The sequence below is a fragment of the Centroberyx affinis genome, unplaced genomic scaffold, assembly GCF_046629955.1.
Source record: "Centroberyx affinis isolate AG114_WGS23_722 - 3 ecotype Tasmania unplaced genomic scaffold, CSIRO-AGI_Caff_v1 ptg004441l_1, whole genome shotgun sequence".
NCBI classification, from domain to species: Eukaryota; Metazoa; Chordata; class Actinopteri; order Beryciformes; family Berycidae; genus Centroberyx; species Centroberyx affinis.
The window spans coordinates 176,507-200,802 of NW_027282112.1; the positions used below are offsets into that span (position 1 = coordinate 176,507).

The following is a 24,296-nucleotide window of genomic DNA, read 5'->3' on the forward strand; positions in this document are numbered from 1 at the left end:
GTTAGAGGGAGCGGTCAGAAACTCTCTCACTCTCTCTCTCTCTCTCTCTCTCATCACACACTCATACCTGCATTCATAACCAGAACCCATGCATGCATGCACTGTGCCATGGACATGCACATGATTGCATGCATGCAAGCAGAACCACTGAACATGCACGGAAGCTCCCCCCCCCCCTCTCTCTTTCTCTCCTCTGAAATGTAAGACCCCCTCCCACACACACACACACACACACACAGACATGCAACTGACAACGTGACGACTTTCCTCCCCTACTCTCGTCAGTCTTTAACCCTCACTTTCTTTCACCTTCGCACACACACACACACACACACACACACAAAGCGCACACAGCATTCCCGGCACACACAGCTTATGTATCCAGCAAGAGACTACGGGGACACAGAGGCCAGGATTCACCTTATTAGAGGGAGGGGCGCCCTTGAGGGGTGAAACAGAAGAAAACTACATATTTAAACTGAATATGTAAGGTGCGCGCACGCATATACACATACATACATACACACACACCCATATATATATATATATACACACACAAGACACTGAGTGACCTACTTCATCTCTGTTGCCTCCTTGATGTTTTTCTTTTTAATATAGTGAATGAAAACTGTCTGTGTGCATGTATGTGTGTGAGAGAGAATCAGAGAGAGAGTGTGAGAGGGAGAGAGAAAGAAAGAAAGAAAGAGAGAGAGAGAGAGTATTATGCTCGTGTGTACACAAGGGATTTCAAAACCACTCCTTGCTGTGCAGCATAAAGACAGCTATATGAGATATACATTCATAATATATGAGAGTTATATCAATTATGCACTGAGGGTGTCTTTGAAATTACTTATGGCCCATATAATACATGCCATATATAGCCTATGCCTGCAGATGTGTTTTGACTTGACTAAAAGGGGTCATGTTGAGGCAGTATTATATTCCAATCTCGAACCACTTGTCATGCATCAGAGTAAATTCATTCTAATATTACTACTGTGAAGACTATATGATGTGTGTACACGTCATAATCTGTCGTATTTACTGTATGTTAAGTGCACCATCTCATTGAAGAACTATACTGACTTTATATAGTTTTTATACCAAAATCATCTCTGTGTCTCTGGTAGACAGTTCTGTCCGGTGTGCATGCTAACGCTTTAGCATATAGCATGTTAAGTAGCCTAATCATAGGCAATTAGCATTATTCAAAGTATGAAGATACACTTTTTAGTAACCCAAAGTTAATATTGTTTTTTTAATCCTGTGGCCTGTAGAGTCATAACTTTTTCATCATTTGTCTTGTCCATTACGAATCTACAGCGCACAAACTTTAGCTGTCTGGCTAGCTAGCAGCTAGCTAGCTGTCTGTCTAGTGAAAGTACTTTTTTTTGGTCAAATTTTATATCTCCTAAACAAGTCTGGCAGGTTTAGATGCATCATTACATTTAACTAACCATCCAGCCTTAGAGCTGCTCATTTTCTCACTTTTAGGATAATGCTAATCGCTAATTATTAATTGTCAATCCTTGTGTCACATAATGGGCCAAACTCGTTTAAGATCAAATCAAATTCCTAGTAGGCTACATGTTAACATCACTGGATGTTAAAACTTGATTCTGGTTGTGCAGAAATCAATATGAAAGGATTTAAATCCCTGACTTTGAACGCTGATATCCCTGATAGCTAGACCAGACACTAAAATACAGATTTTCCCCTTTTCCTGTAAGCACTGTCTGGCAGAGTGGGTACAGGATTACATCAGTGCTGACAAGGTTAAAAGTTCATTTCTTATTTGGGACCTTATTGGTAGCATCCTAACTTCACGTACATTTCCTGGCACTGTCTGCCACTCTGGATGGGAGTGCCTGCTGAATGTTACAAGGGATTCTAGTCAGATTACGTCAGCCAGCCCAAGTCGAGTGTTTTCTTCACATGTCTAAGTGTCCTGTTTGTTCAGAATGTACTCTTCTGATTCATTTATTGCAATTATGTAAATCTAATGAGATGTAAGAACATATGGTGCAATCATGTACGGTAAATCTGTTGCATTTATTAGATTAAGGACGTTAATTTACGTCATGTATTGCAGATGTGCTGGTAGTTAGGGTGGTGTTGGTGTGTGTGTGTGATGCATGTGTGTGGCTTAAGCTGTTTCTCGTTTGCAATTATTCAAAATAGTGTTGTCATATATTAAATCAAACTAATCACACTAATCATACATCAAGCCAAACCACAAATCTCAGCAAATATTTGATGACACCTCTGACAAAAGTTTTGCTAACAAAGCTAATGTTAATCTTAAAAGGAATACCAAGTTTTTGGGAGATATAGCCCGTGGTATGCTAAAGTGATAGCATGGAGCACGGGAGTGTCTATGTTCTCATCACTGAACAGTTAGCCTAAATTAAGTGGCTCCCAAAAACTAGGTATTCCTTTTAAGATTATGGTAAAAGTTAGGGCTAGCATTAGCTTTAGCTTTGTAAGCAAACCTTTTGTCAGAGGTGTGGACGGTCCCTCAAGTGTTCCTTTAACCAAGTCAATATTTTTGATTCAACTTAACCTTTTCCTTACACACACGTTTCTTTGCCTAACCTCAGCTAGAACCAAATTAACTAGCGGTTTTACTGATAAAATTGTAATATTTAACTGATAACAAAGTACGATACAGGGTCAAATATCTATTCAAATATGTTCTAGTAACAAGATCTTCTTATGTAATCAAAGACAGTGAAGGAAACAGAGGAAATCTTTTTGGGTCGTTCTGTTGGGTCACATTGCCTGTGGTTCTGTCTAAGCTTTGTTGCTATAAGCACATGAACTACATGAACAGATGTTTCATCCTGTTTCACAGCATTGCCCAAAAATACATTTCTCATCACATAATGCTCTTTTATATGGTGTCCTACGGATCCAATAAATTCAATTCATTTCTCTGAAAGGCCTGTGAACTTAACTTTGTAATGGACAATTAGCTTTAATCCATGTCTGGGAAACTGACCCAGTTTTGCACTTTTCTTTCTTCTGTTTTTTTTATTTAGCAAAAAATGCAAGAAATGATTGTGATTTTACAAATGCCTTTTAAGGGTAATTTTAAAGCTATCATTTCATTTGTCATTTTTGTCACAGATATCCCTGTGTGGGTCGACAAACAGCTAGCCACCAATATTGGCTGTCCTGGTGGCCCTTAGCAATGTCGGTCACTTTTATTTGCATCCTTTAGCCTTAAAGCACACAGAATCACATAAATAAACACACTAAAAGAAGTAGACCTACAAATTATAATGGGGAGAACAAGCTAAAAAAAATGTGGGAGAACAAGCTAAAAAAAATTTCTGTGTTTTTCATTTTCTTTTTCAGAAGTAATTTTGCCTGTTTGCAATTATTAATAGCCTGGGGACATGTTTGCCATAGCTCAGTGGGCTTAAAAGGAGCGTGCCAAGTACCTGCAATATCATGGGCTGGAATACACTCAACATTATTGCATGTCATCTCCCCACTATCTTTCCTGTCACTTTCCACTGTACACTCTAAAAAACTGGTGGCGACTGCACATTGCATGAGGGGCTAGCATTGGAAGATGACTATTTGTGAAGTCATGTCGAAGAGAGGGTGCTGGGAAATGACAATGACGTACCAAAGTGAAATACCACTTCACGTATTTCAAATCTATTTTTCAGAACCCATTTTCAAGGATACTTTAGCCCATGTCTGACAGAGAGGAGGGCTTTAGTCTGCGGTGACACAATGCTTCAGCATGGGGATAGTGTGTGTGTGTGTGGGTGTGTGAGCGAGCGAGCGAGCGAGAGAGAGAGAGAGAGAAAGAGAGAGAGAGAAAGAGAGCGTGGATGCCTTGCAGTTGGAGTTAATTCACTTTCACTGCAATAAATTCAGAATGTAAATTGAATCTCCAATTTCCATAATAATCCATAATATTCATAGACCTGTCTCTTGTGACAATTCCTTTAGAGTTTGTATATGAGAACATTTTTTTTTTGTATGGCAAATGATCTTCAGTTTTAGAATATTAAAGTCAAAGACTTCCTGAAGTGACTGAATTGAAAGTGCATTAAATTAGATTAGATCAAACTTTAATGATCCCCTTGGGGAAATTGACCCCAACCCTGGAATGTGTGCGTGCGTGTGTGTGTGTGTGTGTGTGTGTGTGTGTGTGTGTGGTCCTTGCAAATATTTGAATGGTTCAGATTTGGGGATGTTTCCTTTTCAGCTCATATAAAAGCAATAGGCTAAGTCAAGAAAGATTTTTATATAAATCTCATTTTATACATTTCACCAACATTCCAAAAAACGAATGTTTAAGTCTAACTAATGTACAGTTTACTTCCGCAATGACAAACTCAAAATTATGTAAGAATAACTTTGTCCAACACCTGTTTAAATTTGATTTGAACACTGTTTTCTACCAAATGTTGTATTTTGGAATATCTATTATCAGAAAGAAACTGTGAATTCAAGATCTCATTGTTCTTCCTACTTTTATGTCTTAAAAGTTAATTAAGTAAAAGCACAGCTAAATAGTTTCAAATTACATTAGTTTGGAAGAGGAAAAAACTGTAACAGAAAAGTTGCGTTACTCTACCCGAATACAGCAACTGGAGTCGTGTTAACTAGTTACTTTCCATCTGTTTGTGTGTTCTGACACATCTGACTGAAAAGGCCGAGGTAGGAGCTGGTAAACAAGCAGACAAGAACACATAATCCCCAAGGGAGGAGAGAATACAGCAGAGCGGCATAAAACCTCTTGCTTCAGCTGAGTAAAAAGAGATGCATCCACCTACATGTCACTGTGGGGCGGGGGAAAAAAAAAACGATGTCTTCTTTGCCTTTTAGTGATGATCCCATCTGTTCTTGCTGTTTGTTTAGATATATGCAATTCAAAAGGTTTTATTTGTTTACCCGTCTTGTTTTTTCTGCATTTCTGCATGTTTTGTGTGTGTGCATGTGAGCGCATCACTATGTTCCGACAAGTGACTGTGCATATGGGTGTTCATTAAAGGTGCTATGTGTGGCATTATAACATCAATAAATCATTACCACATTAATTATGAGATATAAGTATGATTACTGTAAACAAATGAGACCAGAGCAGAGAAGATTGACAGCCTCTACACTGCATTTTACATTGTGTGCCACCAGGTTTTTGTTTACAGTAATTATACCAAAGTATAACAATTAATTTGATAATGATATATTGATGTTTAAAAATGCTACACATAGCACCTTTAATGTCTACATGCATGTCCTCTGTGCATGTATACATATGTATGTGTGTGTGTGTGTGTGTGTGTGTGTGTGTGCCCTGTGCACAGGACTCACCACTTTGGGCTTGAAGGGAGGCTGTATCTCCCTGTTCTCCAGGCGATCCCAGTCGATGCGTCTGAAGAAGGCGTGCTCTCTGATGTCCCTCTCGCCCTCCGGCCCGCAGCCCAGACGCTTGGACGGGTGCTTGGTCATCAGCTGCTCACAGCAAAGGACGAGATGGACACGGAGAATAAGACAGAATAATCCATTAATAAATGTCTGTTTTTGCTTCTCTCTATCATTAACACAATAGTGATTCAACCTATAGCCAGTTCACGAAACCTTTTCCATTTGCTGTTCTAAACACCCGGCGTCTGGTAGGTCTAAATGGCGTCACTGGTATATACAGACACACATAGACACACCATTTTGTCTTATGTTACTCAGGCTTTATATTTAGTTTGTTATGCATAACAAGGCTGTCCTCTCAACACTGTTCTTTTTACTAACAGAGCTGAGGTCATGTCTCTTCAATGTATCTCAAAGGGATTGTGGGTTGTAGAATGGACTTGAATGAACCCAAGCATGGTATGGTTCACTTAGGGATAGCACTGGAGTACAGTTCCTGAGATTTCAAAGAAATCACTCTATTGTTACTATATGTGAAAATACATGGGGTGGTCTGTGCATTACAAAGTATTTACTGGTATTCATCACAGGCTGTTTAAGGCTACATCCGGCTAGTGTTGTTCTTCAACGTGGAATCATGACCTTAACGGACATGAGTTACACTGAGAACCCAAGGCAGATTTTGCATGACAGAACCCATAGCAGAACATTGACAAACTCTTTACATCAATGTTTGAATTGAACTGTTTTTAGAGGAGTGGTCAGTGTAAGCGAGGCAGGAACACTCTCACTTTGTTTTCTCAAACTCTGCTTTTTCCCCACCTCTATGTTCTCTCACTGATGTTGTGTTTTTTTGTTTTTTTTTGTCTGATTCCACCTCGTTTCTAGGTCAGCTGAATGACAGCCAAACAGATGGGTCTGTAAAATAGTGATATAATTGTTTTTTTCTCTCCCCCTCCTCTCCGCTCTGCCTTTAGAGTGTTGCTGCCACTTCCAATCGCAGAGCTGCAGAGAACGCTCTGGACACGCTCTGCGCTTTGGTGAAAACCAAAACAAGACAAAAGGAATCTACGGGCAACAAAAACAATGACAAAACCTGTCATTGTTAAATTAGGTAAGTATCCATTGGTATTGCTAAAAGTTAACTTGTCGCCAATTACAAGCCTACTGTCAGGAGTAAAGAAAAAAAGGATTCTGCAGAAATATTCTCTTGCGAAAGTATACATTATGATGCGATACAATATGATACATACGATACAATACCATAGATACAATACGATACATGCAATAGGATATGATAGGATACGATAGGATACGATACAATAAGATACAGTAAGATACAATAAGATACGATACAATGAGATATGATACGATACGTTGAGATACGATACGATAAGATAAGGTACGATAAGATACGATACGATAAGGTACGATAAGATACGATACGATACGATAAGGTACGATAAGGTACGATAAGATACGATACGATAAGGTACGGTAAGATACAATAAGATACGATAAGGTACGATAAGGTACGATAAGATACGATACGATAAGGTACGGTAAGATACAATAAGATACGATACAATAAGGTACGATAAGGTACGATAAGATACGATACGATAAGGTACAGTAAGATACAATAAGATACGATAAGGTACGATAAGGTACGATAAGATACGATACGATAAGGTATGGTAAGATAAGATATGATAAGATACGATACGATAAGGTATGGTAAGATACAATAAGATACGATACGATAAGGTATGATAAGGTACGATAAGATACGATACGATAAGATACGATACGATAAGGTACGATAAGATACAATAAGATAAGATATGATAAGATACGATACGTTAAGATACGATAAGATACGATAGGATAAAATACGATAAAATAAGATAAGATGCAAAACGATAAGATAAGATACGATACGATATTATAAACTTTATTAGTCGCTGAGGGAAAATTTGTCTTGGGCAAGCGCTGCTGCTCACAATACAAACAAAAGACAACAACAGTCATACACACATTCAGACCGAACTTAAGTGCGTATTTAGTACTTAAATGTGTATATTCAGCTTAAAGTCGGACAGTCTATATAATCTTGATATAAACTGATATAAACTTGTACTCTGTGAACATGAGTCGGGCAAGAAGTGATGTTCCTGGCCTGGAGGAGGAGACCGGGGAGGGCCTGCGTACCGTTCCCCCTGCAGTCGACAGAGCGTTGCCCACTCGTAATGGAACATAATCACCGGCTGGCCCAGTGCTTGTTTTTGTGAGTGGGTGTACTGTTTTCTACCAGTTGTACTCTTTACATAACTATTCTGCATGACCTCTCCCATCGCAGCCCAGTGATTTGCCCTGATTGAATTGCTAAGGCAGGGAAAGAAGTCGTTAGGAGACCGACAGCCTGGTACGTTTGAGTATTAACAGTCCAAGGACAAAAATGACTTATTCATGCGCTGGAATCTGAAATGGAAATGGTGCTTCGTTTGACTGAGCTAGTTTTAATGCTTAGATAGGCCGTCTCCCTGGCTCGGCTATCATGTGCATTACACGCTGTCTAAGTGGCACGCCCAAGGTGAGAGCACATGCACCCCCACACACACACACACACACACACACGCCTTATGCACCTCCCAGTTGAATCCCTAATCTGTAATGCACACCTTCACATGCAGCTCAGTCACCTTGCCACTTCTCATATAGTACATGACATGTTTGACAGTCACGCTTTCACAGTGTTCAAACAGTCTACTAACATAGAGGGCAGAGTCTGTAACCAGTGATATGCTAATCTACCAGAGCCTCAGCCCAGTGACACACACACACACACACACACATTTGGTACGTATATAAGTCCAAACAGCATATATACAACAAATATATACGTAAGTGTGAACGAACACAAGCACACACACACATATACTGTACATACATACATACATAGACATGGAGCTCGATTCATACTGACTTAATTTAATTCACACTAGAATGGTTTCTCTCCCCTGGCTTTTCACAGACTGGGATTTCTGACAGAGTTGGGCTATTAAAATGCATATGGAGCGGTGAGGGAGTTTATACAGTGTAGTGGGTAGGTGGCTGTCTTGTAAACATTAACTTAGATAAAAAGTTTGAAAGTATGTTCTGCATTTGGATAGAGGACAGATGGATATTTTAAGTTTTCATTTATTTTCATATGTCACCTCAGCACATCTGCTAAAACAAATATTCTCTTTTCAGTGGGAAAACAAATGTATGAGCAGAGGCAAGGAATATTGTCCCACAAAAAGTGTATGTGTGTGTATGTGTGTGTGTTCTTTGGTAATCTTCGCTGGTCTAAAGGTGCAGAAATCTCATCATGGACTCAGTGTGAAGAAACCATTGGGAGTAATGAGAAAAAAAAAACCTTGGTAGGACAACCTGACAAAAAGACACATATACACACATACAGTAAACTGCAGCAACACAGCAGTGGCCGGGAAACTATTGTGAAATGAAATCATCAGAAACAACCCTAATGACCCCTCATCTGATCTAACACAGCTATTGAAGAAGAGGAAAAAAGTCAGTTATGGCTCCTCATGATCAGAGCCATATAGACACACATTGGCTCTGATCCTCTATCAGTTATGTGTCAGCCAAGTTAACTCCACAATGCTCCCTGGCAGTTGTTAAGTAACTTATCATTCAGCTGATAAACTCTCTGTAACACAGTGAATATTACACTGATGAATCAAACCAGATGTTCTTCCCAGACAGAACAGGAAATCATGGCAGGGGATGAATTCACTTTATTCACAAGGCAGCCGTATTGGATTTACATCATAATCAGGGTGAGGAACCCCATCCAGAAGACAGCAGGGGAGATGGAAACGCAGGCAAACTCAACCGCTTTTTGGAAAAAAATATAATAAAATTAAAAAAAGGAATGAGCAGAGTTGGAGGCTAAATTAGTCCAAATTAAAAGCTACAGCAACTGGATCCATGATGTTGATCCATAATTTTAGCTAATGTTAGCAATCAGCTACTCCAGGTTAATGTTATATTTATGTCTAAAACCAACTAAGTCAAACTGTGTAAGTTGTAGCCGACAAAGTAGCTTTAACAGTCACAATTTTAATCTAAATCTTAAGCTAAAGTCACCTAACGCTAGTGTTAGCTAGCAAACAGCTAACATAAACACTTTGACTGTCAAAGAAGCATCACTAAAGATATGAGGTATAATGTTAGCATGTTACTAATACTAAAGATGAAGACTGTTCACGCTGAAAATAAGAACGCAACCTAGTTGGTGTATCTTTGTTAACAATGTGTAACTGTTTTTCAGGAAGGGTTTCCCAGCCGAGTATACTATAAATCAAATATGGCCGCTGTGTGACTTAATGAATTAGAAGGTGGAAAAAGGGCCTACAGAAAGAAAGAGCAAGTAGAGAATTAGATTAGGTGGAACTGAAGTATACTAGAATGGATAGAATTGAAAAGTAATTTTCAGCATCATGAATATTCACTGAGGCTCTGGTGGCTGCTGTGCTGTCTATTCTCTGTGGGACATGTTATGTTGTCATGGCGGTCTAAAAAGTAGAAAAATGGGGGTTTTCTAGATCTAGACTAATGAAAAGCTCACAGCTCATATTCATAAAGCCATTAAGAATAAGAATATGGATCTAAGACCAGTGTTCAAGTTACTTATGGTTCCTTAGACAAATACAGGAGTATCTACTGTAACAGTCCCCCATCCATCAAGTGCTATTTCTGCAACACCCATTCTACACAATTGGTTTTCAAATGTTGTACAGCTGTATATTGTGGCACAAAACTCATGCATCTCAAACAACTGGCTGTTAGATTACTCATGCACCTTCTGACTGCTCAAAGAATTTAGAATTTGACTGAAAAAATTTAGTCATTTAGTCTCCTATTCAGTTAAAATCTTAATTCCTCTTGTTTCCAATGCAGTTTCAAGAATTTTCAAGACACAAGTGTAAAATGAAAGATGGGGGAATAATGCAAATCACTCACACGAATCCCTAGCGTCAAGAAAACGACACTATTTTACACCGATCAGCCGTTTAAACGACACCTAGCGGTTACAGGCTAGAACGCGGCTGGCCTGGGGTCTCAAAGTGAAAGCTCAGTAGCGACGGTGCAGTAGGTCTGCAGGCCAGCTTTCCCGTTCCAAGCCCCTCGACATATGGGCCGTGGGCTGCATCTGAGCCGGCAGCGTGAATCCAGCTGGAGACAGCTGCTGAGGAGGGAGGCAAAGTCATTTGCAGCTTTCTGTCTGTTCGCAGGACTGTCTCCGACGGTGAGAAAGCACCCCGCCGCAAACAGAAGGCTGTCACCCTCAAAGTGACACCTTGAAATGTCCTTGAAACTGACTGGCTGGCTGGCCTGTCAATCAAACTCTTTTTACACCCAGCCTGCCTGTTTGTCTGCCGCTCTCTTTTGTCTGTCTCCGTCTACAAGTTTTCGCAATTTGAACTCGTGGATTACATTGCGTTACTGAGCTGGATATTCACATCATGGAAAAAAATAAATAAATCTGTGGTGTTGACATTTTGCAGGCAAGGCTTAATCATTCTGTCGACAAATCTGTTAGCGTCGGAGTCTCAGTGGACCCGCTGTGTCGTGAACTGTCGGCAAAAAGGTTTGGTTTGCCTGTGTTCAAACGGCATGTATAACTTCTGAACCACCCCGCTGTTTCTGTTGAGGACGTCCAAATGTTAGAGGAGAGAGAGAGAGAGAGAGAGAGGGAGGGGGAGAGAGAGAGAGAGAGAAAGAGAGAGGGAGAGAGAAAGAGTGAAGAGTGACAGAGAAAGCAGATGGGGTCTCTAACTCAACGGGGAGTCTGGCCAGGTACAATTGTCTGATCCAGCACATTGGGGGAGGGAGGGGCTCGCGTGCGCGCGCACGCACACACACACACACACACACACACACACACACCATCAAAGCCCATTTTATTTGTCGGGGCCTGAGAGAATAGGTCCCATCTTCTGAGGCAAAACATCTGATCAAAGGCAAACTCCACTGAAATAAAGAATAAACAGGCTGCCATTCCTCCCCCTCTCTCTCTCTCTCTCTCTCTCTCTCTCTCTCTCTGTCTCTCTGTCTATCGGACTGCTCACTATCCCATAAGGATTTAGTGGAAGAGATTCTATAGCATATATAGTATATACAGTCAAAAGTGCATGTATTGAGACAGTGAGGTTTTTTAACTTCGGTGCTTTTTCCACAGTTTTTCTGAAATTTTCTGCAAATCATGGATGTGCTTTATCCAGTATTAATTCACAGAAGCAAATACAAGCTGTACTGTTATTAAAACTGAAGCTTAACTTTGAATCTTCACATCTTCGCTGCATATTTTCACACATCTCCCATTCTTCTCTTCCCTCTCTAAATTTAGCTAATGATCCCATTACTTAGACTACTGTTTGTCTGCATCCGCCACCTATATAAAGGGCAAATATATGGGCAGCAGGATGGCTTTGCTGAGTAAAGAGACTGCATGTGTTGATGTGAAATAGCCAATTCATAACTATAGACTGTGTAATGAGTCATCCTGCTGCGGCATGTTCTGAAATATTACTATATAATATGTATTCTTGGTGGAGAAAGCTATGAAATCAAGTTGTGATGAAAAGCTCTCGCTCAGCTTTGGCTTTCCCTACTTGATGCTGCAATTACCGACTTTACACAGCGGGCATCCGTTTCCTTTCCTCTCCTTTTTTTTCTTGCCAGTGACACTCTCGACTCTTCCTCCTCCACCTCCTCTACCATCCCTTTCTCTCCTTTCTCTATCCGTCGAAATCCGGTTCTCTCTCCAATGCGCCCGCGTCGCCTCTCCTGCTCCCTTCCCATCCTACTCTCTCTCCTTTCCACTCTTCCTCTATTTCTCTGACTCCATCCTTTCCTCCATCCTTCCCTCCCATCTCCTCCTCTCTCGCTCTCTTTCTGGGTCAGGCTGATATGGCAGGCACTATGTATCCATTAAGAGGAAGGGTTACAGCAGCGGCAAACAAGAGCTGAGATAGGGTCTGGGACCGAGGCCAGGACACACACACACACACACACACACACACATGCACACATACACATACACACACATGCACACACACACACACACACACAGTGAGTGGAGAAAGTGGGGGTGAAGGAAAAAAAAAAGGAGATAGGAGAAATGGATGGAAATGGGAAAGAGGGAGAGACAAAGGGGAAAACAAAGAAGAGAGAGAGAGAGAGAGAGAGAGAGAGAGAGAGAGCTGAGTGATGCTGTGTGAGGCCCAGGGAGTTGAGGTAGGGAGAGGGAGACGGAGCACGTTATCACACAGCTCATCGGCTCTGCACTGCCTCTGGACAGAAATAAAACTGCCGCTCTCACTGTTACATTTCTTGTATGCACACACACACACACACACACACACACACACACACACACACACACACTTCTGTAATCCTTGTGAGGATGTGTGGATGCTCCAAGTGTAGTTAAACCTGGAATACACACACTTCAGTGCTGCAGTTACCAACAGTGTTATTTCCAGTCAATGGCAACTTGGTAAAAAAAAAAGCAGTTAGATACAGGCAGTTCCACATGTTGGAGCAACTTTTAAGCATTTAAGTTTTGGAAAAAAATAGCAGGGCAGTTATGTCTAAACTGGATATGAGCTCTCCAGTGCCTCCATGTTGTTTGATTGAGCCAATAATGGAGGTTTGCCTCTTTTTATGGAAGTTATATGCTTTTTAGTGAGAGGCCACGCCCACTGCCTAATTTAATATGCCTTTTAGTGATAGGCCACGCCCACTGCCATGCCCCCCTTTAGCCAATCGGTGTGAAAAGAAAATCACCTCTTCCTTGTGCTATGACCAATCTCCACAAAGTTTCATGCAAATCTATTCATACATTTTTGAGATATCCTGCTAAGAGACAGGCAGACAGAATGCGGCGAAAACATAAGGTAATGATTAAATAAATCAAATTACACTGAAGTAAAACTTGAGTAACCTAAGCTTCTGAGTGATCTGTCCGGGGATAGATCAAAGTTGAATATATGTGATTTTGAAATTAAACTTTCAAATGCATTGTTCAATATTTCTGATCCATATCAAAATGGCAAAATGTCATGCTGCCAGCTACTTCAAGCACATACTGTACATCTGCAGTCCTTCCTCATCTTTTATCAACCACACAGTCCTTGGATGTAAAACAAAGTAACCTTGGAGGCCATACTGTTTATACCTCATGTTTTTCAACACCATCTCTATCGATAGCTGCCAAAGCCCATCCATATCTACTGTACATCAGCTCCTCTGAGGATGAGCATGTATTGATGTATCAATATGTCTTGCTACTAATTGGCAGGAATATGTACAAGGTGTCCGTGAAGGTCATACAAGCAGGGGTTAAAGAGTGTGTGTGTGTGTGTGTGTGTGTGTGTGTGTGTGTGTGTGTGTGTGTGATTACGACCTTGTTGCAGCTCTGCTCGATGGAGCAGTGAGCTGGGGAAGAAATCATGTTCTTGTTAATTCATTATTGACAGGGATGTGTCTTTGTTGATAGAGTTCAATACTGAGAACTGATTTTAGAGCAGTGAGGAAGTGTGGAGTGGCTTATTGCTAATAAAATGGCAGTAACACATTGCGATAAGAAGAGAATGGTGATGTTCAAAAGAGCTTTTATTTTATTCAGTGGTAATTAAATAATACTAATTTAATGTTATACTTCTGACATTATAGTTCTTGAGCAGTAGTTAAATAAGGTGGTTGTTGCACATACAGTAAGTACCAGTATGAGTGGTGATTTTCAGTTAGAGCAATAGTATTTAAATTAACTGTTATAGAGTCAGAGGCTTCCAATGCAGCTTCCAGCACAACTCAGCCAATCAGAACTAAGGACCAGAACTAAATTGGCTTTAAATTGGCAAATAAAGTAACCTTAAAGAGAGATGTTCTGCCATTGAATTGTACTCTTTTTTTTTCAATTCTATGTTTACTTTGCACATGTATTCATAAGAGTCTGTTTCTGTTAAGCAGGCCATTAGATACATGTCTGTCCTTGAAAAATATAAAAGCCCAAGTTATTATTTTATTATTTAACAACTCGTTTGCTCTTCTTGGCCCAGGGAGCAAGAAGCATCGCTGCCCCCCCTTTCATGTACTCTTCTATTTATGTTCTTCTTCTGTCGCTTCCCATTTAATTTGCTTCCAAAACATTCTGCTCGGCAAGAGAAAATGAGAGAAACGCTTGCTGTGTCCCAGTATTTGCCTGCTTGACTTGCACTGACCCACTGTGCTGTTCAGTTCTCCGTGCCTCTGGAGATCCAGGCTTATACCCATGGTAGCTAAAGCACCCCCCCCCCCCCCCCCCCCCCAACTTGTAGACAAGAACAAATGAATGGGCACTTCTGATCTTGGCTTCACTGCATAAGAAGAATCATGTTCTAAAGTGAGATATCCATCATAGGAAACATTGACTCCAACTCCAACAAATTATGGTACAAAGGATGCTAGGTAACCTAAGTCCTTAATTAGCACAATATTCATACTTAAAACCTAAAACCTGTATATTTTAGAGATATTGAGTGATCAATTTCTTTTCTACAATGGATACACAGCATTTTTGGAATAAATCTTTTAAACCTCAAGTCCATGGAGCCACAGCGCCTCGCAGTATATTAGATGATCTAATAGTTTTCCCCGCAAACTTTTAATAATGCAGAGGGTGAAGAGACGGGAAGTGAGTGGGGAGAGAAGGAGCGGGAACCTGTGAGAACCCACGAGTTCCCAGACAGTATTTTTTTTGATAAAACCCTACACTTCATTCTTCCTGCAAACGGAGCTAGACTGTCATATATTACGTCTAGGTCCTGGAGACTAAAAAAAGCCTTACACCGGTTTGTGACGCTGCCTGTCAGGGTTTTTTTTTTTCCCCCTAAAGTTGAACAGGCAGGATGGGTCTGCAGCCCGCTTACAAGAATTTCAATTATCTTGGCTTCAGTGGAGAGAAAATGCTGATTTGGAGGATTTTCCATCCTGGTGAGAAAAGCTTCTGGGGGAAAACAGCCCCTCCTTGTAATAGGGTAAATAATAATAGTAAGTACAGTAAGTGGGGGGAAATCAATAGTGGAGTGGAAAATGGAGAATACACCCAGAAAGGAAGGTTAAATATTGGGCCTTTTTTCCCATTGATGGCAAGAGAGTCCAACTCACCCCTTTGCAGATGGAGACCGCTTCTTTGGACATGGACTTGGGGTAGGACACGTTGTGCTCCATGATGGACTGGAACAGCTCGTCCTCGTCCTCTCCATCAAACGGAGGCTGAGGGTGGAAGGAGAGTAGAGACGATGGAGATTATCAGTGTTTCAATGGGACATCAGCAATATTCAAGCGTATTGTTTATGTGATTGGAAATGTCGAGGGGATGCAAGTGATATGAATTCTATAAAATGAATGAAAATTGAAGAAGTGATGGTAGGAAATAGAATGTCTATGTTCAGGGTTAATTCCTCTTGGGGTATGTGGGTTGATATGAGTTTATTTTTTTCTCATCAGTTCCAGACAGAAAATTGTTCTCCTCTACATTTGGTTCTTTTTCATTAATGAGACAACATGAAAAAACAGAAGAATCTTCAATAAAAATGTAATAGGAAATAGAAATCAGTGTGTCTTATCCTAAGGGTCGGGACCTAAAAATGGTCACAGGGCTGTTTCTGGTGGGTGACAGTCTAGACACCGCTATAATGTTCCCATAACTTTTGATCCTGAAAGAACCATTGATGTAAATGATGAAAATGAACACAGTAGGGAAGCACTGAGGCAGTCTTTCATTCATAATTTTTCCTCTGAATCCGGTCACTGGAGAGATGTATTGTGTCTATAAGCCTGTTCTCAGCTCAGGGCCTCAGAAATATATACCTTTAGTTTTTGGGAGATTGGCCTGTTTGTCAACTTAGCTGTTTAGTGATGAGAACATAGACACCAAAATCATCCATATGTCCTCAGTAGATCATTCATGCTGGTGCTCCATGCTAACACTTTAGCATACACTATGTTGAGTGATAGTAGGTGACTAGCATTATCTCAAAAGTGAGAAAATGAGAAGTTGTACTGTAGCACATTTAAAGCTAAATAGTAAGTAGTTTTAAATGATTAATAAAATGTACAGAAAATATGATACAAAACTCTCATACTCTGTTTTGTTTCCATAGGAAGTGAAGGTGGTGGGCGATGGAAGACTGTGTAGCCTACAGTTAAAAATCACTCCGCTGTGGATGAATACATGCTAATCTGAAATAGTTCCGAAAATAAATCTGGCTACATTAGCTATATTGAGTTAAAGCTATATTGAGTTAAACCAATATTTTAGTCTACTGACTAGACTACGCTAGCAAAGCAGTTTTTTGTGTATCAGGATTAGAATTTATTAAGTTTGCCAAATGCTAACAAAACGCGCTCACTCACCTCATAATTCTTGCTCGTCCAGGGTTTGCATCACAATTTCTGTTTGGAACTGCGGTGTCTAATTAAAGATATTTTTGCTAGAAAATATTTTAGTTACAACTACATTGAGCTAGCAAAGAAACTGTGCCCTATAGATATGGAGTTTGGACAGGTAACGCAACATTTTGGCTAACAGGCTAATATTACACTTACAGACAGCAAACCTACTGGAGCATAGCTGTACAGTACAGTGGATCAATAAGTTGTTATGCTGATTATACCTGGACTGTAGGAACTTCAACTACAGCAACAGTTGATGCTGCACAGCTAGCTAGGTGCTGTGGGACTGGACAGCATCTGGACTTGGTTATGTATTTGTTCACCTATAATATAATATTTCGAAGCTGCAAACAAGTAGAGTGAAGCAGTCCTATTCCTGTTTTGATTCAGCCAAATATGAATCTGAATCTCTGGGTCTAACCCAAACACACAGACTAAACCAATTTCCTCTGCGATGGTCTCATTTCTCTACAGCCATTATAATATGCTATCAAGTAATAATTAATTAATTTGAGAATGATATATTGAGGTTAATATTCTACACAAAGGGGCTTTAATGATTTTTCATTATGAAAATGTATAAATCTACAGGCCATAAAATAAAACTTTTTATTACTAAAAGGTCAGCCTTCTTACTCTGGAAAATGCTCGTCGCCTACTATCACTCAACATAGTGCATGCTAAAGTGTTAGCATGGAATGATCTACCAGTGGTACACAGGTGATTTTATGTCTGTGTTCTCGTTATTTAACGTATAAGTTAACCAATCCCCTAAAAACACAGTGTATTCCTTTATCAACTGACGAAAGAGAGAAAAAACAGGCAAAACAGCAGAAGAAGAAGAGGTAGAAAGAGGCACTTGGTTAGAAACAGGGAACAAAAGAGCAAGAAGAAGGAGAGAGAACAATAGCGAGGAAGACAAAGAACGAGAAACGGCGGAGAATTTGTGCAAACAAGTTTCAGAGGAAGACCTTGCGGGGCAAATGGAGTGGATGACCCAGCTTTTTTTCCCCTCACTGTGGTTATCATCAGTAACCATAATGTGGCTGTTTTGACAGTCCATAAAATGAATTATTCTTCATTTCCACTCCACCGGCCCCTTCGGCTAGAGATAGCCTGTCTACGTCATGCCCCCTTTACCTGATTTCACACGATAGAGAGAGGGAGAGAGAGAGAGACAGAGAGCATCTGAATAGGTAAAAAGTTTGTTTTGTTCATTTTCATCTATGTTTAACAGCTGACATAAGCTCTGTCAGTCAATTTGGGAACAGGCTAAAAAAAAATATCCAGCTTCATGTTTTTGTTTGCAAGTCATTTAGTATTGAGTCATAGAATCTTATTTGTATTAAACCACTGAAAAAAAATATATTTTTGTAACTTTCTGAGGCAAATCAACATTTTCTTGAGTAAAGTGACATTATCTTGATATTGGATGGATAGATCTGCTTCAACATATTGTAATTCATTTCAAAACGATTGGAAACAAGTGGAATTATCTCAACCCATTGGCTGATATTTTTTCACTTGATTTAACTGACTTGTTAAGATGGACATTTGTTTGCAGTGTGTGTGTATAGCAATATCTTTACCTGTCATTTCAACGCAGTTTTTGAGATCTGATCATAAAGACTGGGTTTAATAACATAGCATCAGTGTGCATCCACACACACATTTACATTTGTGAGCGCTTTCCCCTTACTTACTTTTTACCCTCTCCACCTTGTTGCACTGCTCATAAGCACATTATGGATAGTTTATGTAAACACAGTGCAAGCCCGGCCTATTCTGAAATCACATTTTTGTTCACCCAGACCTGTCGCTTATAGTAATGGCATGAGTGAATGATTAAAGTTGCATTGGAAATGGCGCGTGCAGCCATATCCACAGAACTGCATGTCACAAAATACTACTTATACCACTTGACATGACGTGTCAATTAGCTGCTACTCTTCAGACTGTGCAGCCAATTTTTCAAGTTCTCTGAAAATGTTCCCACTGGGATCCAATTTGAAATACAGTAGGTTCAAACAAAACAGAAACAGCGGGTGAAAAGAGGTCCTGTTGCTTGTTTTTTAGAGTCGTCCCTGGCAGTCACCTTGACATCAAATTCAACTAACCTCCTCCCACACACACACACACACACACATCTGGCCCCGACCCACGGTCAGAAGTAAACACCGAGCTGACTGCATAAAAGAGGCAGGACCAATTAGGATATGCCCTATGAGAGGAGGGCAGATGGTATGGATGTGTGTGTGTGTGTTTGTGTGTTTATGGAAGTGATGGTGGGAAGGTCCTTTGGGAGCACCACCTGAGTACATTTAGGTCTCAGCAGAGCCTGAGCGGGAGGGGAACTTTATTGTGAGAGTCTCTGGGGCAATCTCGACCTAATTTGTAACCGAAAATGATGTAAGCAAGTGTCATTGTGTGTGTCTCCATGTGTGTGTGTGTGTGTGTGTGTGTACGCCACTCACCTGTCCTGCCAGCATTTCGTAGAGCAGCACTCCATAGGCCCACCAGTCTACAGAGCGCCCATACGGCTGATATGCAATGATCTGTGGAGGGAGGGAGAGGAACAGGTGAGACTAAATAAGAATAACTAAACGTCTGTAACTGAGAATAGGGCATCATAGGCTGGGAATGTAATAAATGATCTGGTATCAGGCATGATCATATAGCACATCCACATGGTAAACCCACTCAGAAAAACACTAACATTTACCCTCCGACTGAACTAGATCACAGCAACACACGTGACTGCATAGGCCTGTAGGTTAAATATGCAATTAATCGCGCATTCTATAAATATTTCAGTGCATTATTCATGCACGGCACGTTTAGCCACTTATCCTGTATACACTACCGCTCTTTTAATGAGATCCAACATTAGAAATACATCCAGATCCCCGGGACCATTCTGAATATATAATGTGTACTGCACATTCATAATGTACACGCTACTTTTGTGCGATGTAGCTGCGTCTTGTTTAAGTCCAGCATGAGACAAAATTCCCACGTTATTCCTAGTGAGTTCATTTGTGAACATGAACAGGTCTCCCCCAAAGGCAGAAGACAGAGAACAAAGACTGTAATATGTGATCAGCTGTTCTTCTGAAAAAAACCCATGAGAAGACGATGTAGTCTTAGAAATATTTCTGTTCTACCATTTTCATATCCCTAAACTTCACCATCTTCACAGTCTCCTTCCCTACATTTCCTTAAAGGCTACCAATATTGTATTAACCTAGTTTTGAGTGGAGCAAATACATCCAATGGCCATGTGACTTGGGCCATACATACAGTATGTTGCCCTGGATTAAAAGACGGTGTAAGAATATTCACACACTCAGTGGCCGAACGGCTTGATGAGCCATCTACACAGACCAACTGCAATAATAACTTTGTCGTGGTTCAGTGAAATTGAAGGTAAGAAGCTTGCTTTGGGGGGTGGAAGGGTAGATAAGAAGGCAGAACAGGGTCACCGCAGATCGTTTTACAAGACATAAGACCAGTAAAAACAGTTGGAGCGACGGGCCTGCATTTAAAATGCTTTTGCGCACAAAGTAAAGTTGCTAAACACCTTAACCAAGTTTAAGACAGGAGCAAAAAAAAAATTACAAGCTAAAAAAGTTAAAAATTCTCACATTAGGAAGGGCCAGCTTGACGTTCTGATAACACCTTTCTCTCTAGGGGCTTCTGTAATCGTGAGTTTCTGAGGATTGACAACAGCACCTCTTGCCTGAGCTGGTTAGCGATGCTATGAAATTTCCAATCATCTCCTGCTTCACGCCTGGGGTGGTTTCATTTAAGTTTCATTTTCTGAGTAAGCTGGGTCAAAAACCGTGGTCAGGCCTTTTTTTTGTTTTTGCAGCGCGATTATCGATCTACTAATGCGGTAAGCTGGTATGAGTTAGTCAAACACTCATCACAGGAGGGGCGGGAAAGTCAGGGGTTGCCAGAGGAGAGTTATCAATAAAAGATAAGGAATTATGTCACGGTGCTAAGTGGGGCACAGAGGTCAGCCCTGCTGCTTTAAGCTACAGTGGGAGGAGTGTGTGTGTGTATGTGTGTGTGTTCTTACGGATAGGGATGGGACGATATATCGAAATTCAATATATCGAGATACAAACATGTGACAATACGTAGAAAAATGTTATAGAAGGTGCATCTAGAACATCCCAATGCAATGAAATGGAGACAGAGAAGAAGAGATTCAGCAGAGGGATCAAGGTTAGCGCCTCTTCTTCTTCTCTGACCCCGTTCCCCAGGGTTCACACTACTCTAAAAACACACACATTTACACTGCCCAACAATTCTCTAGAGTCTGTTCTGCCTTATACAGGCACTCATGCAATGGACGCTCCCATGTGCAATTCATGCTCACATACACACATGTAAGGCACACATAACACGCCGAAAAACACAATGGGAACAGATGCACACTCACGCAGTATCCATACACAGTGATACATGAACATGAACAGAGACAAATAGAAAGACACTCATATACATGTACAGACACACACACACACACACACACACACACACAGCTTTAAATGTGTGACTTTGCTGAGTAACACCTGACCTCCGCTGCATCCATGGGAGCCCGGGGACACTCCTCCAGCTCTGTACCATACACACACACACACACACACGTACACACACACACACGTACATGCATGCATACACACATGCTCACACACAAACTTGAGGTGTGTGAGAGCAGCTCTGTCCTACAACACTCTGTAACCTTTGCTGCTTAACGCCTGACCTCCGCCTTGTCCATTGGAGCCATGGGAGGCTTTATACCACACACACACACACCCACACACACACACACACACACACACACACACAGATAAACACACCTCCAGCTCTGCATTACACTGTCACGACGTTGTCCTGAGGGTTGATGGGAGTCAGCTGGACATGCAGTATGTCCACGTGTTTACACACATGCACAAAAGCAAGCATATGCACACATGCTTACATGTACGTACACAAATGATTCTTTGAATGTCACTAAATATGTGAAAACACCGCAGTTATATCACATCATGTCATAGACTGTTTCCATTCATCAGTTCTTATCGATATAGCATATTTTCCTTTGTCAAATATACTGTTTACAGTATTTTCATAAGTCACATCTAAATACAAATGGATTCAAGTCCCAGCTCACACAGCAAATGATTCACTTTTCTTGATTTAAAATTAGGTTTAAATTAGGTAATGAAGTAATGAATAGCAAAATGAAATTTAAATGAAGATCATCTGCTTTTGTCATAGTGTTACTTCCAGCACAAAGCTTGGCAGTTGCTATAGTACTGTAACTATGTCTACTATGGTACTATCTCTATAATGTAAATGTAACTATGTCTAAAGTTATGTTAAATTAACATAATTTTATTGAGTACTGAACTCTTAACAACAAAGAGGCTCAGGTTTCAGTTCACTTTTAGCAGCAGTAGCAGTAGAAAAGATGTTAGTTATCTCAAGGCAATTAAAGAGTCTTAATACTCTGAATACTAATTACACTATGAGTATGGGAGTTGTTCAAATCTGAATGGTTCAATGAATGAATTGGGGGTTGGTCACATAGATAGTCATATGAGCTGAGCTGAAACTTGAAACGGCATGAGAAATGTACCTTTTTCAATGCAATAGCTCACCAATGCTAACTAATTAGCAATGCGTTAGATATGATACTTGATATTTGAGCTTACCATTTTAAATTAAAGTTATTCCCATATCCACAATCTTTGAATGTTTACTTTATGCTTGGGTGGTGTTATTTTTTTAAGAAGAACCTTTTGGGGTTAAATATTTAAAATGAACAAAAAGCACAGCCAGATGGTACGTCAAATCATTGATGCTCAATATCTCAGCACTGCACTTCACCCAGATACAACCTTAGAATTCTGAGCTCACAATATTTCAAAATTGGATTGTAGTCGAATTATCATACTTTGTAGATGCTTTTGATATGCATATAACGCATCCACGCACCTTTGCATGGGCTTTTAAAATGATCATTACAGCAATCTTGACTGTGGCTGTAGCTCTTCCTTTTGGGGCATCTTATCACGATCCCCCTACCCTTGAACCTAGTGGACACACTCCCTCACTGGAAAACTGGGAACTTCAGATGGTCAGCTACATGTAAACAACATGCAACCCTTACATAACCTTTCACACGGACACACAGTCTTTAAAACACCCCCCTGGCAGATTCCCAGACGTGGTCACGGCTCTACAGACCCAGAGACAGAGATGAGGGTTGTCCTGCTAGTCCTGCTCAGCTGCTGGCTGTCCGAGGCCAACGTCCTGGGACAGTGGTATACCACTATCACCTATACTGAGGATGAGTCCGGTGAGGCAGACACCTACGCTCTGCTCAGAGAGATGGCCGCTGCTTTGGTTGAACAGAGGAACGAGCTGAGACGCACCAAAGAGCAACTGGTGGAACTTCAGAAAGCAAGAGGTACGTACAGAAGATGATGGGAGGGTGGACGAAGGTGCAGCATCCTCCTCCTCCTTCCCACTAATCCTCCTCGTTTACCTTAGACTTTAGGGCATAACAGCTGTTTATTTGCCCGTCATCCCCCTTGTTTACTTTGAACACTACCCACTACCACCCACTGGGTGTATCATATAAGTGAGAGATGATGGAATCTTAGATGTTACGTACTAATCACTGTATACCGCATTGCTTCCCATTGTACAATTGAAAGTCATATTGCATTATTTGTGTCATTTGTACTGTTATCATAAACTCTATGGGAACGACAGTACATGCTGGTATGTAATATTGGCATAAGTGATGAGATGATAACAAAGACATTCCCCGGGTCATCTTTAAAGAAATGGGAGAGACTATCCTGTCTAGGTTGGGTGGATCCACATGGAGCCAATCAGAGAGGAGGGGGCAAGAAAAGGACATGCACTCTAGAATAATAAGGTCAAATGAATACATGACACAGGCCTACATTCAAATCATAGCACAGAATATCTCATAACGTTACATTCAGATGGCGCTTGTCATTCAGAGCCCTTGGAAACAGGGTCTGCAGCAGGGTAAATCCTAGAGGTCTCATGTCTTTTTTAACCATCATCCGTCGTGTGGAAGATCGACCTTTTCAATGCCACAGAAGAGAAGGGAAGAGGTGATACGTCATGTTTGGCATCATTAAAATGTACGGCCACAGGGTAGTGACGGTCGTTCCTTCGTATGTTCACTCATACTTTCCCGTTGACGGCTCTTTCTTGACGTATCATCTCTGCTCTTCTCTTCTCTGCTGTGGCATTGAAAAGGTCGATCTTCCATGCAGAGGGGGTAATCATGGCCGATGGTTAAAAAGACATGAGGCTTCTTGGATTGCAGAACC

The 24,296-nt window shown here is 40.7% G+C and overlaps 1 protein-coding gene across 1 annotated transcript in view; it reads right to left on the reverse strand.

Annotated features, from left to right (window-relative positions):
* The window catches only part of LOC139665087 (protein kinase C alpha type-like), a 30,574-nt gene extending 11,112 nt beyond the window's left edge, over positions 1-19,462 (reverse strand). The window contains exons 1-3 of the mRNA XM_071544053.1: positions 19,383-19,462; positions 15,619-15,726; positions 5,341-5,481 (exon numbers count right to left, since the gene is read on the reverse strand). Coding sequence (XP_071400154.1) covers positions 5,341-5,481; positions 15,619-15,726; positions 19,383-19,397 — 264 coding nt within the window. The 5' untranslated portion in view covers positions 19,398-19,462. The remainder of the gene's footprint in view (positions 1-5,340; positions 5,482-15,618; positions 15,727-19,382) is intronic.
* Between the last annotated feature and the right edge of the window lie 4,834 nt (positions 19,463-24,296).